Here is a 21022-nt window from a genome sequence, read left to right on the forward strand (position 1 = left end):
GGCCTAACAGCACCCGGTGCAATGTCTGGGGACAGACTCTGGTACAATGCTGTGTGGCGACCACTCACTCATACACGGCTCTGAGAAGGCCCCTGAGGGGGGCTTACCTTCAGGGGGCTGAGCCAAGGAGGGAAGGGGTGGCCCCAGAGCAGGGGGCAGGGGCAGGGGCAGGCAGGGGGGAAAAGTGCTACTTCTTGGCAAAAGAGATCTTCATGGCATTGTTCTGGGTGATCTTGAAGCCCTGCAGTGCGTCGCGAGCATCCTCTGCCTGTACCTCATTGTCAAACTCCACAAAGGCAATGTCGTGCCACCCAGGGTCCAGTCGTACCTCCTTGAAGCCAGGGAACTGGTTGAAAAGCATGGACAGCATGAGCTCATTGGTCTCCTCGGGCAGGTTGGTGAGGAATAAGAAGTGATTTGGTAGGTTTTCTGAAAGAGGCTGGGCTGGTGGCATCTGCCCCGGCATAAGCTGCTGTGGGGGCATGGCCCCTGGTGGGATCTGTCCAGGTGCCAGGCCTGGAGGCGGGATCATGCCGGAGGCAGCCTGTAGGGAGGCTAGCCTGACATGTGATGCATGAGTCATTGGGGGCCTACCCGGGACAGGGCCCTGGACAGCCCCCACCACAGGGGCGGCGGCCCCACCCTGCACTGCCTTCTTGGCTGCTGGGGTCTCCTGGCTCTTAGGCTTCCTCTTCTCCCGCTTGCGGTCCTGCTCACGAAGGTACCCTTCATCTTGGCAATAATATCCGAGTCAGTCTTGGCATACTGAATGCTCATGGGCTTGTCATAGAAGGGGAAACCCTGCATGGAGCGCAGGGCATTGGTGGCGCGGCTGACCTCCTTGAAGATGACAAAGGCCTGGCCCCTCATCTTCAAGCTTCGAGATACCAGGATATGCAGGATCTGGCCAAACTGGGAGAAGATGGCATAGAGGGACTTCTTCAGCTCATCCTTCTTGATCTTCTCATTGAGGCTGTTGATATAAATAGTGTGGTTGGGGCAGGTCTCGGGAACTGCCATGGAGAGAGGTGCCGAGGTAGAGCTGAAAGAAGGGGGAAAAGGTTAACTTCAGCCCCGGGTTTCTCCAAATCCTCTGCCCTAAAGCAGGCTTAAGGAGCTGCTCAGGGATGTTCCTTCCAGGAGGAAGTCTGTGGAGAGGAGGGAAAGAGGTACAGCTAGGAAACAAAGCGAAAGCAGGATACCCCCCTTCAAAATTTTTATTGTACTATTTAGCCTGCTCTCCCCCTCCCCCTTCCATCTTCCTTCCTTAAGCATTTAGAATGTCTTTGATTTTTAAAAAATTTATTAGAAGATGTACATTTTTCATATTTTAACAGTTCTGAAATCATTGTGTGTCATATAGTTACTATATGTCATAGTTTTTTTTTTTTTTTTTTTTTTTTAATTTTATTTATTTATGATAGTCACAGAGAGAGAGAGAGAGGCAGAGACACAGGCAGAGGGAGAAGCAGGCTCCATGCACCGGGAGCCTGACGTGGGATTCGATCCCGGGTCTCCAGGATCGCGCCCTGGGCCAAAGGCAGGCGCCAAACCGCTGCGCCACCCAGGGATCCCATATGTCATAGTTTAATGTTCTCTCTTGGCACATACAATAATGGCATCTTAAAATCAGTGTTTGGATTCTATGAGGGAGGCTGGTTTTCCGTTATCTGAAGGGCATTTTTTCTCTTCCTTAATTCATTCTCAGACATGTTTTTCAGCCATTATTTGAGATGACATCAGCATGTTTCCACCAGGGCACTTTGTTGCCTTTTTGTTTCTCTTAGATGCCAAGAAGATGGGACTTTCAAATTTTTAAAATTTTCAAATAAACCTATTTATATGAGAGAGAGAGAGAGAGAGAGAGAGAGAGAGCATGGAGGGGGAGACCTGCAGAGGGAGAAGGAGAAGCAGACTCTGCTCACTATGCAGCCTGACATGGGGCTCGATCCCAGGACCCCAGGATCCATGACCTAAGCCGAAGGCAGATGCTGAACCACTGAACCACCCTGGCTCCCTCAAATAATTTCATTATCTCCTTTCAAAACCCCACCTCCTAAGAGAACTTTGGGTTGCTTTTCCTTTTTCTTTCTCCTCCCATTTCCTACTCAAGTGTTGGCTGGGAGAGTTACACTGTCAGAATATAAACAAAAACGTATTTTTTGTTTAGATTTAAAAACTATCAAAGCGGGCAGCCCCGGTGGTGCAGCGGTTTAGCGCCGCCTGCAGCCCAGGGCGTGATCCTGGAGACCCGGGATTGAGTCCCACATCAGGCTCCCTGCATGGTGCCTGCTTCTCCCTCTGCCTGTGTCTCTGCCTCTCTCTCTCTCTAGATGTGTCTCTATGAATAAATAAATAAAATCTTAAAAAAAAAAAAAACTATCAAAGCAGTTGTACTTGTCTTTGTGTTATTTATTATTATTTATTAGATCACAGCAAGGAAGCTCCTCTGTTATGGAGGGAACCCCAGCTCAGAAGTGGGTCATCTATGAAAGGGTTTATTTAGTACCAGGTTCCCCAGTGACAGTACATGTGTGTGGGTTTGCTGGGCTGACTGTTGAGGCCTCATGTCACTGTGTTGTCATTTAGCCTGGGTGGGATTCTGACATAGAGGCTTGCAATCATAATCCTACAGATGCTAGCTTGGCCCCATTGGCTCCTCAGCCAAGCACATAAAGGATTCACATGCATTCCATCAGCAAGCAAAGGGACTCTGGAGACTATTACCTGGCTGCATTCTTTATTCAAGACTGTTTTAAGTAGCTTTACTGAGGAGATCGCTAGTTGGCAGCATTCTGATATTTCTTTTATTTTTAAATCGAAGCATAGCAGATATACAAGATTATATTGATTTCAGGGGTACAACATCATGATTTGACGATTATGTATGCCATGATATGCTCACCTTGATAGGTGTAATTACCCTCTGTCACCAAACAAAGTTAGTATGATATTACTGTATTCTCTGTGCAGTACTTTTTATCCGTGTGACTTACTTATTTTATACCTGGAAGTCTGTACCTCTTAAACCTCTTTACGTGTTTTACCCAACGTCCCTTTACCCTCTTCCCATCTGGCAATTACCAGTTTATTCTCTGTATTTATGGGTCTGTTTCTGTTTTGTTTTTTAGATTCCACAAAGAAGTGAAATCATATGGTATTTGTCTTTTTCTGACTTACTTTACTTAGCACAATACCCTCTGGGTCTATCTATATTGTCACAAATGGCAGAATCTTTCTGCAACTGAGTAATAATCCTGTGTGTAAGTGTGTAAGTCACATCTTCATTATCCATTCATCTATTGATGGACACTTGAGTTGCTCCTATACCTTGGCTATTGTAAATAATGTTTCAGTAAACATGGTGGATATATCTTTTCATTTTCTTTGAATAAATACCCAGCATTGGGATGGCTGAATCGCATGGTATTTGTTTTTACTTTTTGAGGAAGTTTCATATTATTTTCCATAGGGCCTGTACCAATTTACATTCCCACCCAACAGTGCACAAGTGTTCCCTTTTCTCCACATCCTCACCAACACTTGTTTCTTGTGTTTTTTATTTTAGCCATTCTGACGGGTATGAGGTGATACCTCATTGTGGTTTTGATTTGCATTTCCCTAATGAGGATTGATGTTGAACATCTTTTCATGTGTCTCTTGGTTATCTGTAAGTCATTTTTGGAGAAATGTCTGTTCATGCCTTCTTCCCATTTTTCAATTGGACTGAGATTTTTTTTACTGTTGAGTTTTAGGAGTTCTTTATATATTTTGGATATTAAGACCTTTTTTGATATATGATTTATTTATACCTTTATAAAGGTATACCTTATACCTATACCTTTAGTAGATTCATTTGTCATTTTGTTGATGTTTTCCTTCACTGTGCAAAAGCCATTTAGTTTCATGTACTCCCAGTTGTTTACTTTTGCTTTGGTTTCCTTTGCCTAAAGAGACAGATCTAGAATATTGCTAAGGCTGAAGTCTAAGAGATTATTGCTTATGTTTTCTTATAGGAGTTTTATGCTTTCAGGACTTATGTTTAGTTCTTTAATTTGTTTTGAGTTTATTTTTGTATATGGTGAAAGCAGGTGGTCCAGTTTCATTCTTCTCAATATAGGCGTCCAGTTTACTGAAGTTGTAAATTTTCCCCATGGTATATTCTTGCCTCTTTGTCATAAATTTATTGACTATATAAGTGTGGGTTTATTTCTGGATTTTCTATCTGTTCCATTGATCTTTGTCTATTTTTGTGCCAGTACCATAACTGTTTCTTTTTTCTTTCTTTCTTTTTTTTTTTTTTTTTTTTTTTTTTAATTTTCAAGTATTCTTGACCCCTAACACGGGGCTTGAACTCACAACCTGGAGATCTAAGGTCTCATGCTCTACTTGAGCTACCTCGGTGCCCTGTAACTGCTTTGATTACTATGCTTTGTAGCATAGTTTGAAATCTGGTATGGTAATATGTCAAGCTTTGGTTTTTTAATTTATTGTTCTAATTTAAATTCAGTTAATTAACATATATTATTAGTTTCAGAAGTAGAATTCAGTGATTCATCAGTCTTATATCCAGTGCTCATTACATCATGTGCCCTCCTTAATATCCATCATCCAGTTACCACATCACCACCTCTTCCCTCCAGCAACCCTCAGTTTGTTTCCTATGATTAAGTCTCTTACTCTGATTTCATCTTGTTTTGTTTTTTCCTCTCTTCCCCATGATCATCTGTTTTGTTTCTTAAATTTCACATATGAGTGAGAGTCTATGATATTTATCTTCCTCTGATTGACTTATTTCACTCAGCGTAATACCCTCTAGCTCTTTCCATGTCTTTACAAATGGCAATTTTTTTTTAAAGATTTTATTTATTTATTCATGAGAGACAGAGAGAGAGAGAGAGAGAGAGAGAGGCAGAAACACAGGCAGAGGGAGAAGCAGGCTCCACATAGGGAGCCCGACATGGGACTTGATCCCAGGATGCCAGGATCACGACCCAGGCCGAAGGCAGGTGCTAAACTGCTGAGCCACCCAGGGAGCCCCCCCCCCTTTTTTTTTTGATGGCTAAGTAGGATTTCATTGTGTATGTATACATTTATCCATTCATCTGTGGATGGACATCTGGGCTCTCATAGTTTGGCTATTGTGGACATTGCTGCTATAAATATTGGGATGCAGGTGCCCCTTCGGATCACGATACTTTTATTTTTGGGGTAAATACCTAGTAATGCAATGGCTGGGTCATAGGGTAGCTGTCTTCAACTTTTTGAGGAACCTCCACATTGTTTTCCAGAGTGGCTGCACCAGCTTGCATTCCCACCAACAGTGTAAGAGGGTTCCACTTTCTCCACATCCTTGCCAACCTCTGTTGTTTCCTGACTTGTTAATTTTAGCCATTCTGACCAGTGTGAGGTGGTATCTCATTGTGATTTTGAATTGTATTTTCCCTGAAACCAAGTGATGTTGAACATTTTTCCATGTGTCTGTGGGCCATTTGTTGTCTTTGGAGAAATGTCTGTTCATGTCTTCAGCCCATTTCTCAATTGGATTATTCTTTGGGTGTTGAGTTTGATAAGTTTTGTATAGATTTTGGGTACTAGTCCTTTATCTAATAAGAGACATTTGCAAATATCTTCTCCCATTCTGTCGGTTGTCTTTTGGTTTTGTCGACTGTTTACTTTGCAAAAGCTTTTTATCTTGATGAATTCCCAATAGTTCATTTTTGCCTTTGTTTCCCTTGCCTTTAGAGACGTGTCTAGCAAGAAGTTGCTGCCTTTGTTCTCTAGGATTTTGATGGAGTCCTGTCTCACATTCATCCATTTCCAGCTTTGTTCTTTGTCATGATTGCTTTGGCTATTTGGAGTCTTGTGGTTTTATACAAATTTTAGGATTGTTTCTTCTAGTTCTGTGAAAAATATTATTGGCATTTTGATAGGTCTTGCATTAAATCTCTGGATTGCTTTGGGTAGTATGGAAATTTTAACAGTATTATCCCAGTCCATGAACATGGTTTTATCTTCCCATTTATCTGGGTTGTCTTCAGTTTCTTTCATTAGTGTCTTAGAGTTTTCAAAGTGTAGATCCTTTACTTTCTTGGTTAAATTTATTCCTCAGCATTCTTTTTGATGATATAAATAGGATTTTTAAAAATCTTTTTGCTGCATTGTTATTAGTGTACAGAAACACAACAGATTTCTGTATATTAATTTTGTATCCTGCATCTTTACTCAGTTTATTAGTCTTAATAGTTCTTGGTGGAATCTTAGGGTTTTCTATTTGTAGTATTATGTTATGTGCAAGTAGCAACAGTTTTCCTTCTCTTTTAATTTGGAATACGTTTATTTCATTTCTTGCCTGATTGCTGAGCTAGGCCTTCCAGTACTATGTCAAATAAAAGTGGTGAGAATGGATATCCTTGTCTTTTTCTGCTCTTAGAGGAAAGGCTTCCAGCTTTTCACCATTGAGTAGGATTCAGTTGGGGGTTTGTCATATATGGCCTTTATTATGTTGAGATATGTTGAGGTATGTTTCCTCTACACCCTCTTTTGGAGAGGTTTTTATCATGAATGGATATTGAGATATGTAAAATATTTTTTCTGCATCTGTTGAGATGATTGTCTGATTTTTATCATTTACTTTGGTAATTACCTTGTTTTTGGTAATTACTTTGATTTATGAATATTGAACTACCCTTCCATATCTGGAACAAATCCCATTTGATCATAGTAGATGATCATTTTAATGTGTTGTTGAATTTCATTTGCTTATATTTAGTGATTTTTGTATATATTTTTATCGGGAAATGGATCTATAATTTTGGTGTCAGGTTAATGTTGGTCGTGTGGAATGAATTTGGAAACATTACTTCTAGTTTTTTGAAATACTTTAGGAAGAACAAATGTTAACTTTTTCTTAAGTATTTGGTAGAATTCACCAGTGAAGTCAACTGGTCTTATATTTTTGTTGGGAGTTTTTTGGTTACTAATTTATTGGTTAGTATTAATCAGTCTACTTAGATTTTCTATGTCTTTGTGATTCAGTCTTGGAAGATTGTATGTTTCTTGAAATCATTCCTTCCAGGTTGTCTAATTTGTTGGCTTATAATTTTTCATAATATTCTCTTATAATCCTTTGTATTTCTGTGGTGTGGGTTGTATTCTTTCTGGTTTTATTTATTTGATTCTTTATCTTGATAAACTGAAAAACCTTTAGAAAGGCTTATCTTTTCAGAGAACCAACTCTTAGTTTCATTGATTTTTTTTTTTTTATTTAAATTCAGTTTGCCAACATACAATCTTTTGTTTTTTAAATGTCTTATTTCATTCTGGTTCTTTTTAATTTTTGCTAGTATTATATATCAAAAATAGGTGCCTGTTTTTAAAGATTTTTTTTTTTAATTTTTATTTATTTATGATAGTCACAGAGAGAGAGAGAGAGAGAGGCGCAGAGACACAGGCAGAGGGAGAAGCAGGCTCCATGCACCGGGAGCTCGATGTGGGATTCGATCCCGGGTCTCCAGGATCGCGCCCTGGGCCAAAGGCAGGCGCCAAACCGCTGCGCCACCCAGGGATCCCAGGTGCCTGTTTTTAAATGGCATTTCTTTGCTTCCTTGTCTTTTTTTTTTTCTTTTGGAATACTCATAATTTAAGTATTGATTTTGTAAACTTTCTGTGTCAAGAGATATTTTGATTCTTACACAGTTTTATTTATTTGGCTCAAACAATAGAAATTTTTTTCATTTCTAGAAAAGTCTGAGATTAAAGTTTCAGTAGGGTTGGTTTCTCTTTATGCTTCTCTCCTTGCCTTATAAATGGCATTTTCCCCATGTCTTCAGATGGCTTTCCCTCACTGTCATTAGGCATTTTAGGTTTTATTTATTTATTTTTAAAGATTTTATTTATTCATGAGAGAGAGAGGCAGAGACATAGGCAGAAGAAGAAGCAGGCTCTCTGCAGGGAGCCTGATGTGGAACTTGATTCTGGGACCCTGGGATCACAACCTGAGCTGAAGGCAGACTGTCAACCACTGAGCCACCCAGATACCCATCATTTTATGTTTTAATGTTTGTATTTGTTTCTTAGGGCTTCTGGAACAAATTACCAAAATTTGGTAGCTTACAACAATTGGAATTTATTCTCAAAGTTCTAGAGGTCAAAGTTGGAAATCAAAGTATTGGAAGAGCTAAACTCCCTCCAAAGGCTCCTTTCTTGCCTCTTTCAGCATCTGGTGGCTCCTGGTTTTCCTTAGCTTGTGGCGGTTTCACTTGCCTATTTGCCTCCGTCTTCACATGGCCTTTTTCTCAGGGTCCCTGTGTCCTACTTAATCTTTTTTCTCTCATAAGGACATTGCTAATTGGGTTAAAGGCCCATTCTAAATCCAGGATGATTTTATTTCATGATCTTTAACTTCAGCTTCTTATCTGAAATCCCAATAGTTCACTTTTGCTGTTTCCCTTGCCACCAATGATGTGACTAGTGAGAAGTTGTTACGGCTGGAGTCAGAGATGTTGCTGCCTGTGTTCTCTAGGATTTTGATGGATTCCTGTTTCATGTTTAGGTCTTTCATCCTTCTTGAACTTATTTTTGGGAATGGTGTAAGAAAGTGGCCCAGTTTCATGCTTCTGCATGTTGCTGCCCAGTTTTCCCAACATCATCTGTTGAAGAGACTGTCTTTTTTCCATTGGATATTCTTTCCTGCTTTGTCAAAGATGAGTTGACCAGATAGTTGTGGGTCCATTTCTGGGTTTTCTGTTCTGTCCCATTGATCTAGGTGTCTGTTTTTGTGCCAGTACTATACTTGATGCCTACAACTTTGTAATAGAGCTTGAAGTCTGCTATTGTGATGCTTCCAGCTTTGCTTTTCTTTTTCAGGATTATTTTGGCTATTTGGGGTCTTTTGTGGTTCCATATAAATTTTAGGATTGTTTTTTCTAGTTCTGTGAGAAATCCTGGGGATATTTTGATAGGGATTGCATTGAGTAGTAGCCATTTTAATAATGTTTGTTCTCCCAGCCCATGAGCATGGAATGCCATTCTGTTTCCTTGTGTCCTCTTCAATTTCTTTCATAAGTGCTCTGTAGTTATCAGAGTACAAATCTTTTACCTCTTTGGTTATGTTTATTCCTAGGTATCTTATGATTTTTAGTGTAATTTTAAATAGGATTAATTCTAAGAGGTATCCATATATGTTTTCAAGGGCTGTTAATTATATTAATTTTATGAGTTTGGTTATATTAATGGGCTTGCTATCTTTGCAGAGAGAATTAGTGGTAATTAGAAAAGTTAAACTGCATTTCTTATATATCCTGTAATATAATGAACATGTCAGACCCACTTTTGATATCTGAATCTATTGATAAATGGTTTGCAATGACCACATTATAAATTTTGGTTTTGGTATATTGGTTAAAATTGGTTGATATATAGTTTAAAAGAATACAGTGAGTACTGTATAGTTTGGTTCATATAATCATTTATGTCTACTACATAATTTTTTCCCATAGAGTTTGGAATAAGTTATGAAAAACAAAACTTATGGCTCCTCTGTTATGCATTTTTAAAGGAAATCTCAAGGGAAGAAGTTCCTGTGAAGACTATCCAAGCTGCTAATGCAAAACTTAACCCTGTTTATTTTCATGACACAAATGCCAATAAAGGTGAATTTGACTTAGTGGACCTTTTGAAGCTGGATGCCGTCTCTCTTCATGAAGATAAGCATTTGGCATCTAATTCAGAAATAATTTTGCCTATGGATAAACGTTTAGACACTGAAACTCCTAAAGTGTCTATTCAAAAATATGTGGACAAAGCATCTTTGAAGCCTGTTAGTGACAATGGAATTATTTCCCCTAATAGTCTACGATCACCAACTATTGAAAGGCGAATATATGAATGTTACAAGTCCATTGAAAAGAGTAAAGAACGTAAGTAGATTTTTTAAAAACTGAAAGTAAAATGTATAAAATGCTTATACATTTTGAGTAGGATATATTTTTAAGTGGAACTTGCCTAATCTTTTGTGTTAAAATATTAAATATTTTGTGGATTAGAAATTGTATCTTTATTCACAGATCTAGTGAAAATGTACTACTCTTAGTTTTCTTTTTCTTATTCCTCTGGTTCTCCATTATGGATTTTTACTGGATTAAGACTGGCTTCCCCACCAGGAGAGAACTTTTCTTTTGTGGGAATGGGTTTCTTTTTTCTATTTAGTTTTGGGCAGATTTTAGTATTGTTGATATCTAAGATAAATCAACTAAGTAAAATTATTTAAGAATATTATATCATTTTGTTTCATATGTCATTGGATATTCTTGGAATTTTTTAGAAACAGATCTATCACCGAGTGTGGTCTATCAAAATGAAGAAGGCAGATGGGTCACTGACCTTGCGTATTACACATCTTTTAATAAAGAGCAAGTTTTAAATATGTCTCTAGCTGACGAGATGAATGAAGACTTCAGATCTGGTTGTAAGTTTATTGATAACCACTCTGTTGTAACATTTTCATTGTTTTTGATGGTGTGAGATTACTCTGTATATATTGGTTAGCCACATCAAATCACTTGTAGAGTATGCATTTGAACCTTGAACAGTGTGGGGGATTAAGGGACACTGACTCCTTGTGTATTTTAAAATTTGCATATAACTTTTGACTTCCCAAAATCTTAACTACTGACAGCCTGCTGTTCATGTTATTGCTTAAGGCTTCTGGTAAACAGTAAATTATCACCTATTTTGTATGTTACATGTATTATATACTGTATTCTTACAGTAGGGTAAGCTAGAGAGAAGTTAAGAAAATCCTATGGGAGAGGGGATCCCTGGGTGGCTCAGCGGTTTGGCGCCTGCCTTTGGCCCAGGGCGTGATCCTGGAGACCCGGGATCGAGTCCCACATCGGGCTCCCTGCATGGAGCCTGCTTCTCCCTCTGCCTGTGTTTCTGCCTCTCTCTCTCTCTGTATCTCTCATGGATAAATAAATAAAAATCTTAAAAAAAAAATCAAAATGTATCTAATAAAAAAATCCTATGGGAGAGAAAATACATTTATAGCACCATACTATATTTATAAAAAAATAAATCTGTGTGTAAGTAACCCTGTGCAGTTCAAACCTGTGTTGTTCAAGGGTCAGTTGTAATACTGAGCTTATCAGTATGAAGAAAGGCTTGAATTGATCCGTAGTAATCATTGGCAGAATGAACTGAGCCTTTTCCTTAAGCAAGGACAGTGAGTCAGGCTCTCATTCTTTTACATTAGTTTAGAACATTCATATTGCAGAGTTGGAAGGGAACCTTAGGCTTTATGTTTTCACTTTTAAAATTCTGTCTTGAATGAAAAAAATATTCTGATGAATGAACAATTCAGAATCCAATACATTTTGGATAAAACCTAAGAAATATGGAGATGATGGGAGAAAAGTGACAGAAAAGATAAATCTCAAAGCGAGAGAGCATTAGAAGTATCAGCTAGGTTTGTTGATTAGCAGAATCTGTCTGTGAAGTGAAAAACTGGTTCAAGACTGCAGAACACATGGCCTTTGAGCCTTAGTCTGTGGAGATGCTGTGCCACGGAGGTCCCCAGTGCCTGAGCATCTCTGAACCTGCAATAAGGATTCAGTGGCCTGGTAAGCCTAGTCTTATTTTTAATAGGCTCATAACATGCCACAGGGAGAAATGATTCTAATGACTGCACTAAGTTCCCCTTAAACATCTAACAATCTGGAAGGTAGAGATAAATAAGGTATTTTTCCAGCCTCTAAGAAATTGTCCATCACCTGAGAGGGATAAGACAAGAGTATAAAACAACAATCAGCATCCTAAGAGACACAAACTAAATGATTTTGGAATTTAGAGGAAAAATAACTTTTGCATGAGTGGGTAACAGGGATTTCAGATACAAAGTGGCTTTTGAGGTGAGAGTTTCAACTGGTAAAAGTTTGGGGACTTGAGAAATTGCAAATGGAGGGCATCCCGGGTGGCTCAGTGGTTTAGCACCTGCCTTTAGCTCGAGATGTGATCCTGGAGTCCCGGGATCGAGTCCCACCTCGGGCTCCCTGCGTGGAGCTTGCTTCTCCCTCTGCCTGTGTCTCTGCCCCTCTCTCTCTCTCTCTCTCTGTCAAGAAAAAATAAATAAAATATTTTTAAAAAAATTACAAATGGATAGAAAACTCAATGAAAGAGAATTAACTGAGGACGTCTGGATATGTTTTGAGGATGGTAAATAGTCCACTGTAGCTAGCACTTATGCCAAGATATGGAAAGAAGAGAATAATAAAAGGTGAAAAGGTGAAGTGTAGAGGTAAAGTAGGGCCAGAGAGTGGGTTGAGATTTGACTACCATGTCAGGGTTGAGGCTTGTGTGGTAAGCAATAGGGAGCCACAAACTTCCTTTGTGAGTTGTCTTTTTGCATGATTGTCAGTTGATTGGGAGATTCCTTAGGATGCTGTGGAAATATAGGTGTCACATTGAGAATGAAAAGCAAATAGATAATGAAAGAAATGGAAATAAAACGATTAGAATTTGGTGACTGGATTTCAGTAGGTAGTAGAGAGGCAAGAAAAGATTTGTGGTCGATTTACTTGGGAAAATGGCAATACCGTGAGCTCAGATGGGACAATTAGAAGAAATTGTATAATTTTGAGTGATTGCGGTTTGAGGTGGAGATATACAGTAGTTGGAAGTGTGAGTCAGAAAGTGGAAGTTAAGTTACAGTTAGAGCTTGCTCAACAATATGTTGATTTAGAAAGAACAAGGGGGTACAGACTGGACAGTGGATATTGACTGTGTCACTTAAAAAGTCAAAGGTCATGGAATTCTCATGTAACTAGTGGGAGTGTAAAGTAGTAGAACCATTTCGGAAACTTCTCTAGCAGGAGCTTTTGGGGGTAAACTTTATGAGCTTCATACTTTCAGACCCAGCATTTCTGCCCCAGAATATGTACCCAGTGTATAGATATACTCTTCACCAAAAGACTAAAATATTTATAGCAGCACTATATGATTAACTCCAAATTAGAAACTCCCAAATTCTCATTAATGATAGAATGGATTGTGTTTATTCATACATTGGACTGCTATGTAGCAAAGGGAATGAATGATGTGTAGCTACTCGTAGCAGCAGGGATGAATTTCACAAGTATGTTGAAAGAAATAAGGCAGACCAAGAATACTTGCTATATAAATCTATATGTGTGTTTCAAATGTACCCTGCTCTCTGGAGTAACAAGATAGTGGTTATCCTCTGGGCATGTAGTGATGGGAAGAAAACTTGATTGGCCTTTTGGTGATACTAGCAGAGTTTTCTTTCTTCATTTAAGGTGTTGATCTAGCCACACAAATGTGCTCATTGAGTGGTACATATACTTTTTATATGTATATTATGCTTTGGTAAACAATTTTTAAAAATTAGCAATCAAACTGAGAAATATTTGCAATATATGTTACAGGTTAAGGGCTTATTTTCCTAATGTGTAAGCAATTCTAATAAACAATAAGAAAAAGACCAGCTCAGTGTAGAATTGGGCAAAAGATATAAACAGTTTAGAGAAAAGGAAATGAAAATGGTTGTTAAATGTTTAAAAAAAGTTCATGGAACTTATTCATGGAAAGAAACCACTCCATAATAGTATTTTTCAGTTATTTCACTGGCAGTGATCCTAAGGTTTGGTAATGAAGGAAACAAACAAGTATTGTAGTACTTTATGGCAGAGTGTCTAGGTAGAGCAGTATTATAGCATCTAGCAAAATTACAGATGTACATACCCTGTAACCAAGGGGTTCTGCTGGGAATTTATTTTTCAGATATGCTTGCAGAAATGGTGTGTGATATATGTGTGAGGCTAGTACTTGTACATTGTTTATTAATAACATAAGTCAAAAGCAATTTGGATGTACAAAATAGAGGACTAATTAAATAAAGTACAAGAAATATACTGTGACCATTAGAAAAAGGGAAAGAGGCTCTTTAGGTACTAATATGGAATAATCACTAAAATTATTTAAATTCTAAGACATAAAAAACATATAAAATATTCTGAGATTTGTGTAAAAAGGTGAAAGCAGCGAGGACACACTTATATTTATAAATACATATGGTGGAAAGATATTTTAAGAAGAAAGAAATGGATTGCAGGAATTCCTAGCTACTGATCTCAAAAATCAAATAAATTCAATTAGAGATTTCAGGGGTCCTTTATATATTGGTTGCTTTTGGAGATGTGGGACATAGGGTCAGGGGTGAGAAGGGAGCCTTTGCAGTATCATATTCCCTTTTATGTCTTTGGTTAACTTCTAAAAACTCCTTGTTGAAGCATAATATACATATATGTACCTTTGCATTTTGAAGTAGGTTGGTGTGTTAGTATTAAAGGAAAAATAAAATAGATAAAAGGAGAAGTTTAATGAAACCATCCTTGTAGTTAGGGAATGAACAATGGCTAGGTTGGACAGGATGAGTGGTGAAGAAATGGAGAAAGTGATTATGGAATACTGTGGGGGGAAAATAGAAGGAAAGAAAGAATGAACTAGGTCAAGGGAAATCAGGGCCAGGGGAACATGCATGCAGGGGAAGCATTTTTTATAGGAAAGGGAAGGAAATTCTTAAAATGTAAGAGGAGATAATTCAGAAGAGGAAGGTAGACCAAGGCATAATTTCATAATGTCAGAGTCGTTCAAAATGAAAATTTATCTACTTAACCAACTTTATTCAAAAAATAAGAGATATGATGCCCTCTTCCCCATTTCTGCCTTGCCTCTCTCTCTCTCTGACAGAACCATGCATCTGAGTCACTACCTCATTTGGGCTTATGGCCTAGGATTTAAACATGATTAGGAGGTTGGGATATATGATCTGCTTCAAAATTTAACAAATAAAACATGAGGGACATTTGAGAGGACTGTTTTAGATTCTTATAGGACATAGATTCATATAAAAAATGAAGTTCTTTTTTCTCATAATTGCTGATTTTTGATAATCATACAAGGTAGCAATATTACTGTAGATTTTTCTTTAAGATTCTTCAATTAAAGTTTAGAGAAAAAGCACTTAGAATATTAAAAATAGCAGTTGGAACTGTTTACTTAATGATGTGAAAAAGTTTGATATTTAACTAATTGAAGTAAACTTAAGTTTTTCCGGGTTAGTTTCTTTAATGGTCTGATTTCCCACTTCCCCTTCCTTGGCTGCTGGTTTGCTTGGTTGATGCTTTCACATTTTAGGGAAATGGTTTTTAACATACTTTGCATCATGGGACCCATAGAGAATCTTTATGGAAAAATTTTTATGTGAAAGATTGTATTTTTCATGTGATTTTAAGAGTTTCATTATTCTCCTGATGCCTATTCGTAGACTGCTAGGTTAAGAATGTGTTTATATAAGAAATGATGGGTTTACAAGGTAAAGAACCAACACTACCCTAACATGTAAGGATCTGAGCTATCTCTCACGTTCTGTTTTTCTGATTGGAAATATTCTCCCATTTCTATTCTAATGTTGTCTCTCAAGATCTTAATTTTGAGCTGTCAGACTTTCCAAAAGGGCAGTTTGTATCTGATTACCCCTGGTGGATTAGTAAGAATGGGGGACATCTCTCCTGTTTGGGCTCCAGTAGACTCTCTCTCTCCTGGGTTGCATGAAACTTCCATTGCAGTCAGTCTCCTGGAGTACCAGGCAAAGGTCTGGAGTGGGCAGCAAGCAGGCAGAGAACTTGGGACTTTTTGATTAGGCAACATGTTTAAAATCCTTTTTGATTGTAATGCCTTGAGCAGGATCATGTGCTTTCTAGTTTATCACTGCCCCACTATTCCCTATTGTCACACCTTGTCCTCTGGCCTCTGAGGCATTGTAGTTTGTAGCTTTGGTTTATTTATTTATTTATTTTTTAAAAGATTTTATTTATTTATTCATTAGAGAGAGAGAGAGAGGCGGAGACACAGGCAGAGGGAGAAGTAGGCTCCGTGTAGGAGCCTGATGTGGGACTCGATCCCGGGACTCCAGGATCACATCCTGGGCCAAAGGCAGGCGCTAAACTGCTGAGCCACCCAGAAATCCCCTGGAGCTTTTGTTTACAGATTAAAGGTGTCTAGGCCTGTTCATTTCCCTAAGGTGAACTGAGTTGCTCAATAGGAACTTTGAAGGCAGCTGGTGTGTGACCACTTGTTTTAGTTTGCGTAGGCGGTGAGGCTTGCTGGGATGTGGAACTTTCCTTTCTAAAACTGAGACAGTGCTGGGCAAACAGGTGGTTGGATACCCCAGCAGACCTCTTCACAATTAGTTTACAGAGTGATTTATTGTTGTGATGGTTTCAGATAAAATTTCACATGTATTCATGGTGAGTACCTTAAATCAGGTGTGCCAAAACCTTCAAAAGCTAAAACTAATGTGAATCTTTCACAAATGAAAAGCTTACATTTTAAGGCCTTTTAGTAAGTCAGGACAGGTTAGTAACTGATAGAATCAGTAACAGTAGAGTGTTCATTACCAGAAGTTTGAGAACTATAGACTTACATACTTAATACAGATGTGTCGATTGTACAATGAGAGCTTTCATACACTTTTTTCAGTTATTTTCTTTAGTATTTCATTTTCCTAACTAGTTAAGTTTTATATATCTGCTAGTTTTTAATTAGGCATTAGTATAATTTCATTATATAAACCAATTCTTTTTTAAGCTGAGGCACTGGATTTGATTGATCAAGATGAAGAAGAATTTAATAAAGAGCATCAATTTATGCAGGTTTGTATTTTACTGGCATTAACCAAAGTTTAAAATTTACCTGTATTCTTTCTGGATAGATATAGTTTGTATGGAATATATCTTGTTTTCTTATGTTTATACCATTTCTGCTTTTTCTTTCATATTCTCTATTATTAATTGAAAAATAACTGGCATACTAAAGTAATATTTAATTCACCTAGAATCACCTAAATAAGCTTTAAAGTTTTTCCATAGTTTTTAACCATGTTTTAAAATGAAGTAATGCTATTTAAACAAATAGAACATGTTCATTACCTTATTATAGCTGCTTAAGCTTGAATTTGTCCTAATTTTTTAAGACTTAAAATGTTTAAATTTTCTTAGTTAAATTTTCTTATTTTCGCATATTAGAAAAACAGAAAGAAGCCTTTCTAGGGAAATAAAATGAAACAGTAACTTTCTCCCTAGGAAGAAAATATAGATGCCCGGAACACTTCAGCTGCACTAGGTGATACGTCTTGGGGAACTTCAATTAATTACAGTTTGTTGAGGAAATCACTTAGCACATCAGATTTGGACAAAGATGATGCCAGTTATTTACGCCTATCATTAGGAGAGTTCTTCGCTCAAAGATCTGAAGCTCTTGGCTCCCTTGGTGGTGGTTACAATGTGAAAAGAGTAAGTATGATATGTGCTAGAAGTGGTTGAATTCACAAGCCCCCTTACATTTTGAATGTTCTGATGGTATTACCTACAGCATAGTATCTTTACAGCAGGGACAGAATAGGGAACAGGATAGAGTTGTGGTAGTCAGACCGTGACTCCAGTCCTACTTCTATCTTTCAACTAATTCTGTGACAGGGATTAAGTTAACTCATCTATGCCTTGATTTTCCAATTTTTATTTATTTTTTAAAGATTTTATTTATTTATGTAACAGAGCACACACAAGCAGGGGGAGTGGCAGGGAGAGGGAGAAGTAGGCTTCCCACAGAGCAGGGAACTCAGTGCAGGGCTCCACCACAGAACCCTGAGATAATGACCCAAGCTGAAGGCAGATGCTTAACCAACTGAGCCACCCAGGCATCCCAATTTTCCAGTTTTTACAATGGAGTGCTATATAGGGTTTCATAAAAATTAAATGTGATGGGACATATAAAGTATTTAGCACCATGACTAACTTGCAGTAAATATTCAATACCTGTTAGTTGATATTGCTATTGTTACATCATTGGTTGATGGGAAGAAAACGATTTTTTTTTTAACCTCTTTTCTGAAAACATGTTTTGAAATACAGGAAAGTTTTGGTTTGAAATATAGGAAAGTTGTAATACATGTAAACATTTGAAAATTCAAGCATTGCATTTTAATGTGGTAAGTTCAAGCAATGTGGTAAGTTCTATGAAGAATGGCAAGAAGGAATTGTTTTAGTTGCAGTGATTAAGGCGACCTCTGAGGAGATGGCATTGAACTGAGACCTACATGATGGGAAGGAGGAAGCTGCCAAAAGATCTGGAGACAGGATGTTCTCAGCAAAGGGAGACTATGTATGGGAGGGTTGGAGGTAAAACCGGAGTGGCATATGGAGGACAGAAAGCAGGCCAGGGGGGGCTAATGTAAATGGGGGGAAGGATGGTTCATTGAATGGTAGAAGAAATCCAGGGCCAGATCACGAGGGGTCCTTGTAGGATGGGTTCATCTGAAATTAATTGGAAAGAGGGGCATGGAGGCAGGGAGCAACTTTGTCGTGGTGCCAACCCCATCTCCATGTGTAACATGATACTACTGTATTTGGAGCCTGGGTAGAGAGGGGCAGTGAACCAAAAGGAAGAATAGCAGCAGATAGAGGCTTAGTGCATCGTAAGAGTTGTAGTAAAGGCCGAGGTCTAAGAATGATTGTACAGATCCAGAAAAAATCAAGGATTCAAGACTGCTTTTGGATATAGAGTCAAAAGCCTTGATAAATTCCACATAGGGAGTTGGGTTATTGGAGGGAGACATATTAAACTGGATTTCACTAAACTACAGTTTGAAATAATAGCCATGGTATTAGCAAAGTCGATTTACAGAACTTAAATTTGAGACTGAACTGATTTTGATACCTTCAGTTTCTTTGACTGTCCTGATTGCACCTCAGAGTAGTGTTGAAGAGAAATGATGTTGGGGCTCCGACAAATCATATCCCTATACATTCCTATTTGTGCAGTGCATTAATTAAAAAAATGAAAAGAAGTGCTTCAGAGAGACTGATTTTCCATCTAGATTGATTGGGATTTTTGACATCATGAGACAAGTTGAAGAGTAAATGAATTTCTTACAAAATTCAAAACAAAGCACAAAACAAAGCACTGGCTCATGGAAAAATCTGTCATTTAGAGTTTCTGTTTTGGTTTTAGTTTATAAGATGTTACTTGCATTCAAGTTGCTTGTTCAAGGGAAGAAATTTCCACATGAAGATAGCTGAAAATCAAGTGCATTTAACGAATTTACATTTCAAGTCTATCAGGTGAAAGTTGTGTGAGAAAGACAGGTGGGAATTCCCTGCTCCTTAACACTTTCATCCAAGTGCTAGGAACATACCTAATCTTAATACAGATTTTTGAGGATATAGTATATAAAAATAGTATATAAAATAAATACCCTTATGCTGTAAGTTTGTTTTTTTGTTTTGTTTTGTTTTGTTTTTGTTTTTGTTTTTTATGCTGTAAGTTTGAAGAAGGCAGGACATTTTCTTTTTTTTCTCATTAATATGTCACACTGATGATTAACAGTTCTTGACATAGTAGGTCCTCAATAATTACTGAAGAAATGTCATTTCTGGGCTATTTGAATTTGGATTTCTTAGTAAGAGCAGCTTATTTGACAGTATTAGTTTTGATGATTAAAGACAGCAGTAAGGAAATAAAACTAGACTTTTAAAGTACATCTCTAGTTATTTGAGTTTAAATAAAAAGAAAATTATTTGTTGAAGTAATTTAGCTACGTTACCCATAGTAAGATAAAATAGAATTTCTCAGGGACGCTTGAGTTGCTCAGCGGTGATCCTGGAGTCCTGGGATCAAGTCCCACATCGGGTTCCCTATATGGAGCCTGCTTATCCCTCTGTCTGTGTCTCTGCCTCTCTCTCTCTGTCTCTCATGAATAAATAAATTTTTAAAAAATAGAATTTCTTGAGAACAGTTGAAAATTAAGGAAATAATTCACGTGTTTATTTTGTAGCCATCGTTTGGTTATTTTATTAGATCACCAGAGAAGAGAGAACCTGTTGCTCTAATAAGAAAATCTGATGTATCCAGAAGTAATTTGGAAAAAGAAATGACTCTTGTTAACCATGATATATTTTCAGGTAATGGATTAAATGAAGGAGTTTTTGTAACTTTTTTTTAACCTATAAGTTAGTGGTTATGTGGTCATGTTCTTATGAGTGAAAATGTATATATTGTTTTGAATTTTTTCAGTATTAGTTAGAAATTTTATTTTTATATAACCCACATTGCCTTTTTAGCTGGGAACAAGTCAGCCAAAATCCACTTAAATCCTTTTGTAAAAAGCCAAACCAAACAAAATATAATTTGTTCAAATGGGCTAGTTAATTTTGGTCTATTAAACTACTGAGACAGTGAACTGTAGCTGTTATATTTAGGTAGACTTTGGTTAAAAAGTATTCTGAGATTTGGACTATGATAGTCTATGATAAATATCTATGACCTTTTTTTAAAAAAAAAGATTTATTTCTTTGTCTTAGTGAAGTGGGAAGGAGAGAAGGGGAGAATCTCCTGCAGACTACTGAGTGTGGAGCACAGTGCAGGGCTTGATCTCATAACCCTGAGATCATGAGCTGAGCTGAAATCAAGAGTCAGATGCTTAATTGAGCCACCCAGGCACCCTTCCATGATAAATATTTAAAATCAGACTTTTTTGATAATAACATTTAATTATTGAACAACTACTTTTTTGCTAGTACAATGCCTGGTGCTATGTATCATATGGAATTGTACAAGATATGCTCCAGTCCTTACAGAGCCTATATCTAGTGGAGGAGTTGGTTGGGATAAAGAGACTATATAGGTAATTAGTTGATGTTCTACGATTGTAAAGAAGTACTCATTTTTATTTACTTATATTTAAAGCATGTGTGCACATGCACAAGCAGTGGGGAGGAACAGAGACAGAAAGAGAGAATCTCAGGTAGGGTCCACACTCAGTGGGGAACCTGACACGAGGCTTGATCTCACAACCCTGAGATCATGCATGACCTGAGCTAAAAACAAGAATCAGACACTCAACTGAGCCACCCAAGTGTCCCCAGAAGTTCTCATTTTTAAATTCAGC

The 21022-nt window shown here is 37.7% G+C and overlaps 2 protein-coding genes across 11 annotated transcripts in view; one reads left to right on the top strand and one right to left on the bottom strand.

Moving 5' to 3' along the window:
- CEP192 (centrosomal protein 192) overlaps window positions 1-21022 on the top strand; it is a 157370-nt gene that overhangs the window by 47098 nt on the left and 89250 nt on the right. For all 10 annotated transcript variants that reach the window (XR_005362717.1, XM_038543931.1, XM_038543935.1 and 7 more), the window contains exons 11-15: window positions 9560-9920; window positions 10325-10468; window positions 16666-16730; window positions 17160-17369; window positions 19910-20036. Coding sequence is in view for 9 of the 10 variants with exons in the window: in XM_038543931.1 (XP_038399859.1) it covers window positions 9560-9920; window positions 10325-10468; window positions 16666-16730; window positions 17160-17369; window positions 19910-20036 (907 nt within the window). In the remaining variant the exon portion in view is untranslated. The remainder of the gene's footprint in view (window positions 1-9559; window positions 9921-10324; window positions 10469-16665; window positions 16731-17159; window positions 17370-19909; window positions 20037-21022) is intronic.
- LOC490565 (U1 small nuclear ribonucleoprotein A-like) lies at window positions 188-1123 on the bottom strand. Its single transcript, XM_038543940.1, is given in 2 exon segments — window positions 188-717; window positions 720-1123. Coding segments are annotated over 2 exon segments (831 nt in total). The 5' UTR covers window positions 1021-1123.

The sequence above is a fragment of the Canis lupus genome, chromosome 7, assembly GCF_011100685.1.
Source record: "Canis lupus familiaris isolate Mischka breed German Shepherd chromosome 7, alternate assembly UU_Cfam_GSD_1.0, whole genome shotgun sequence".
NCBI lineage: Eukaryota > Metazoa > Chordata > Mammalia > Carnivora > Canidae > Canis > Canis lupus.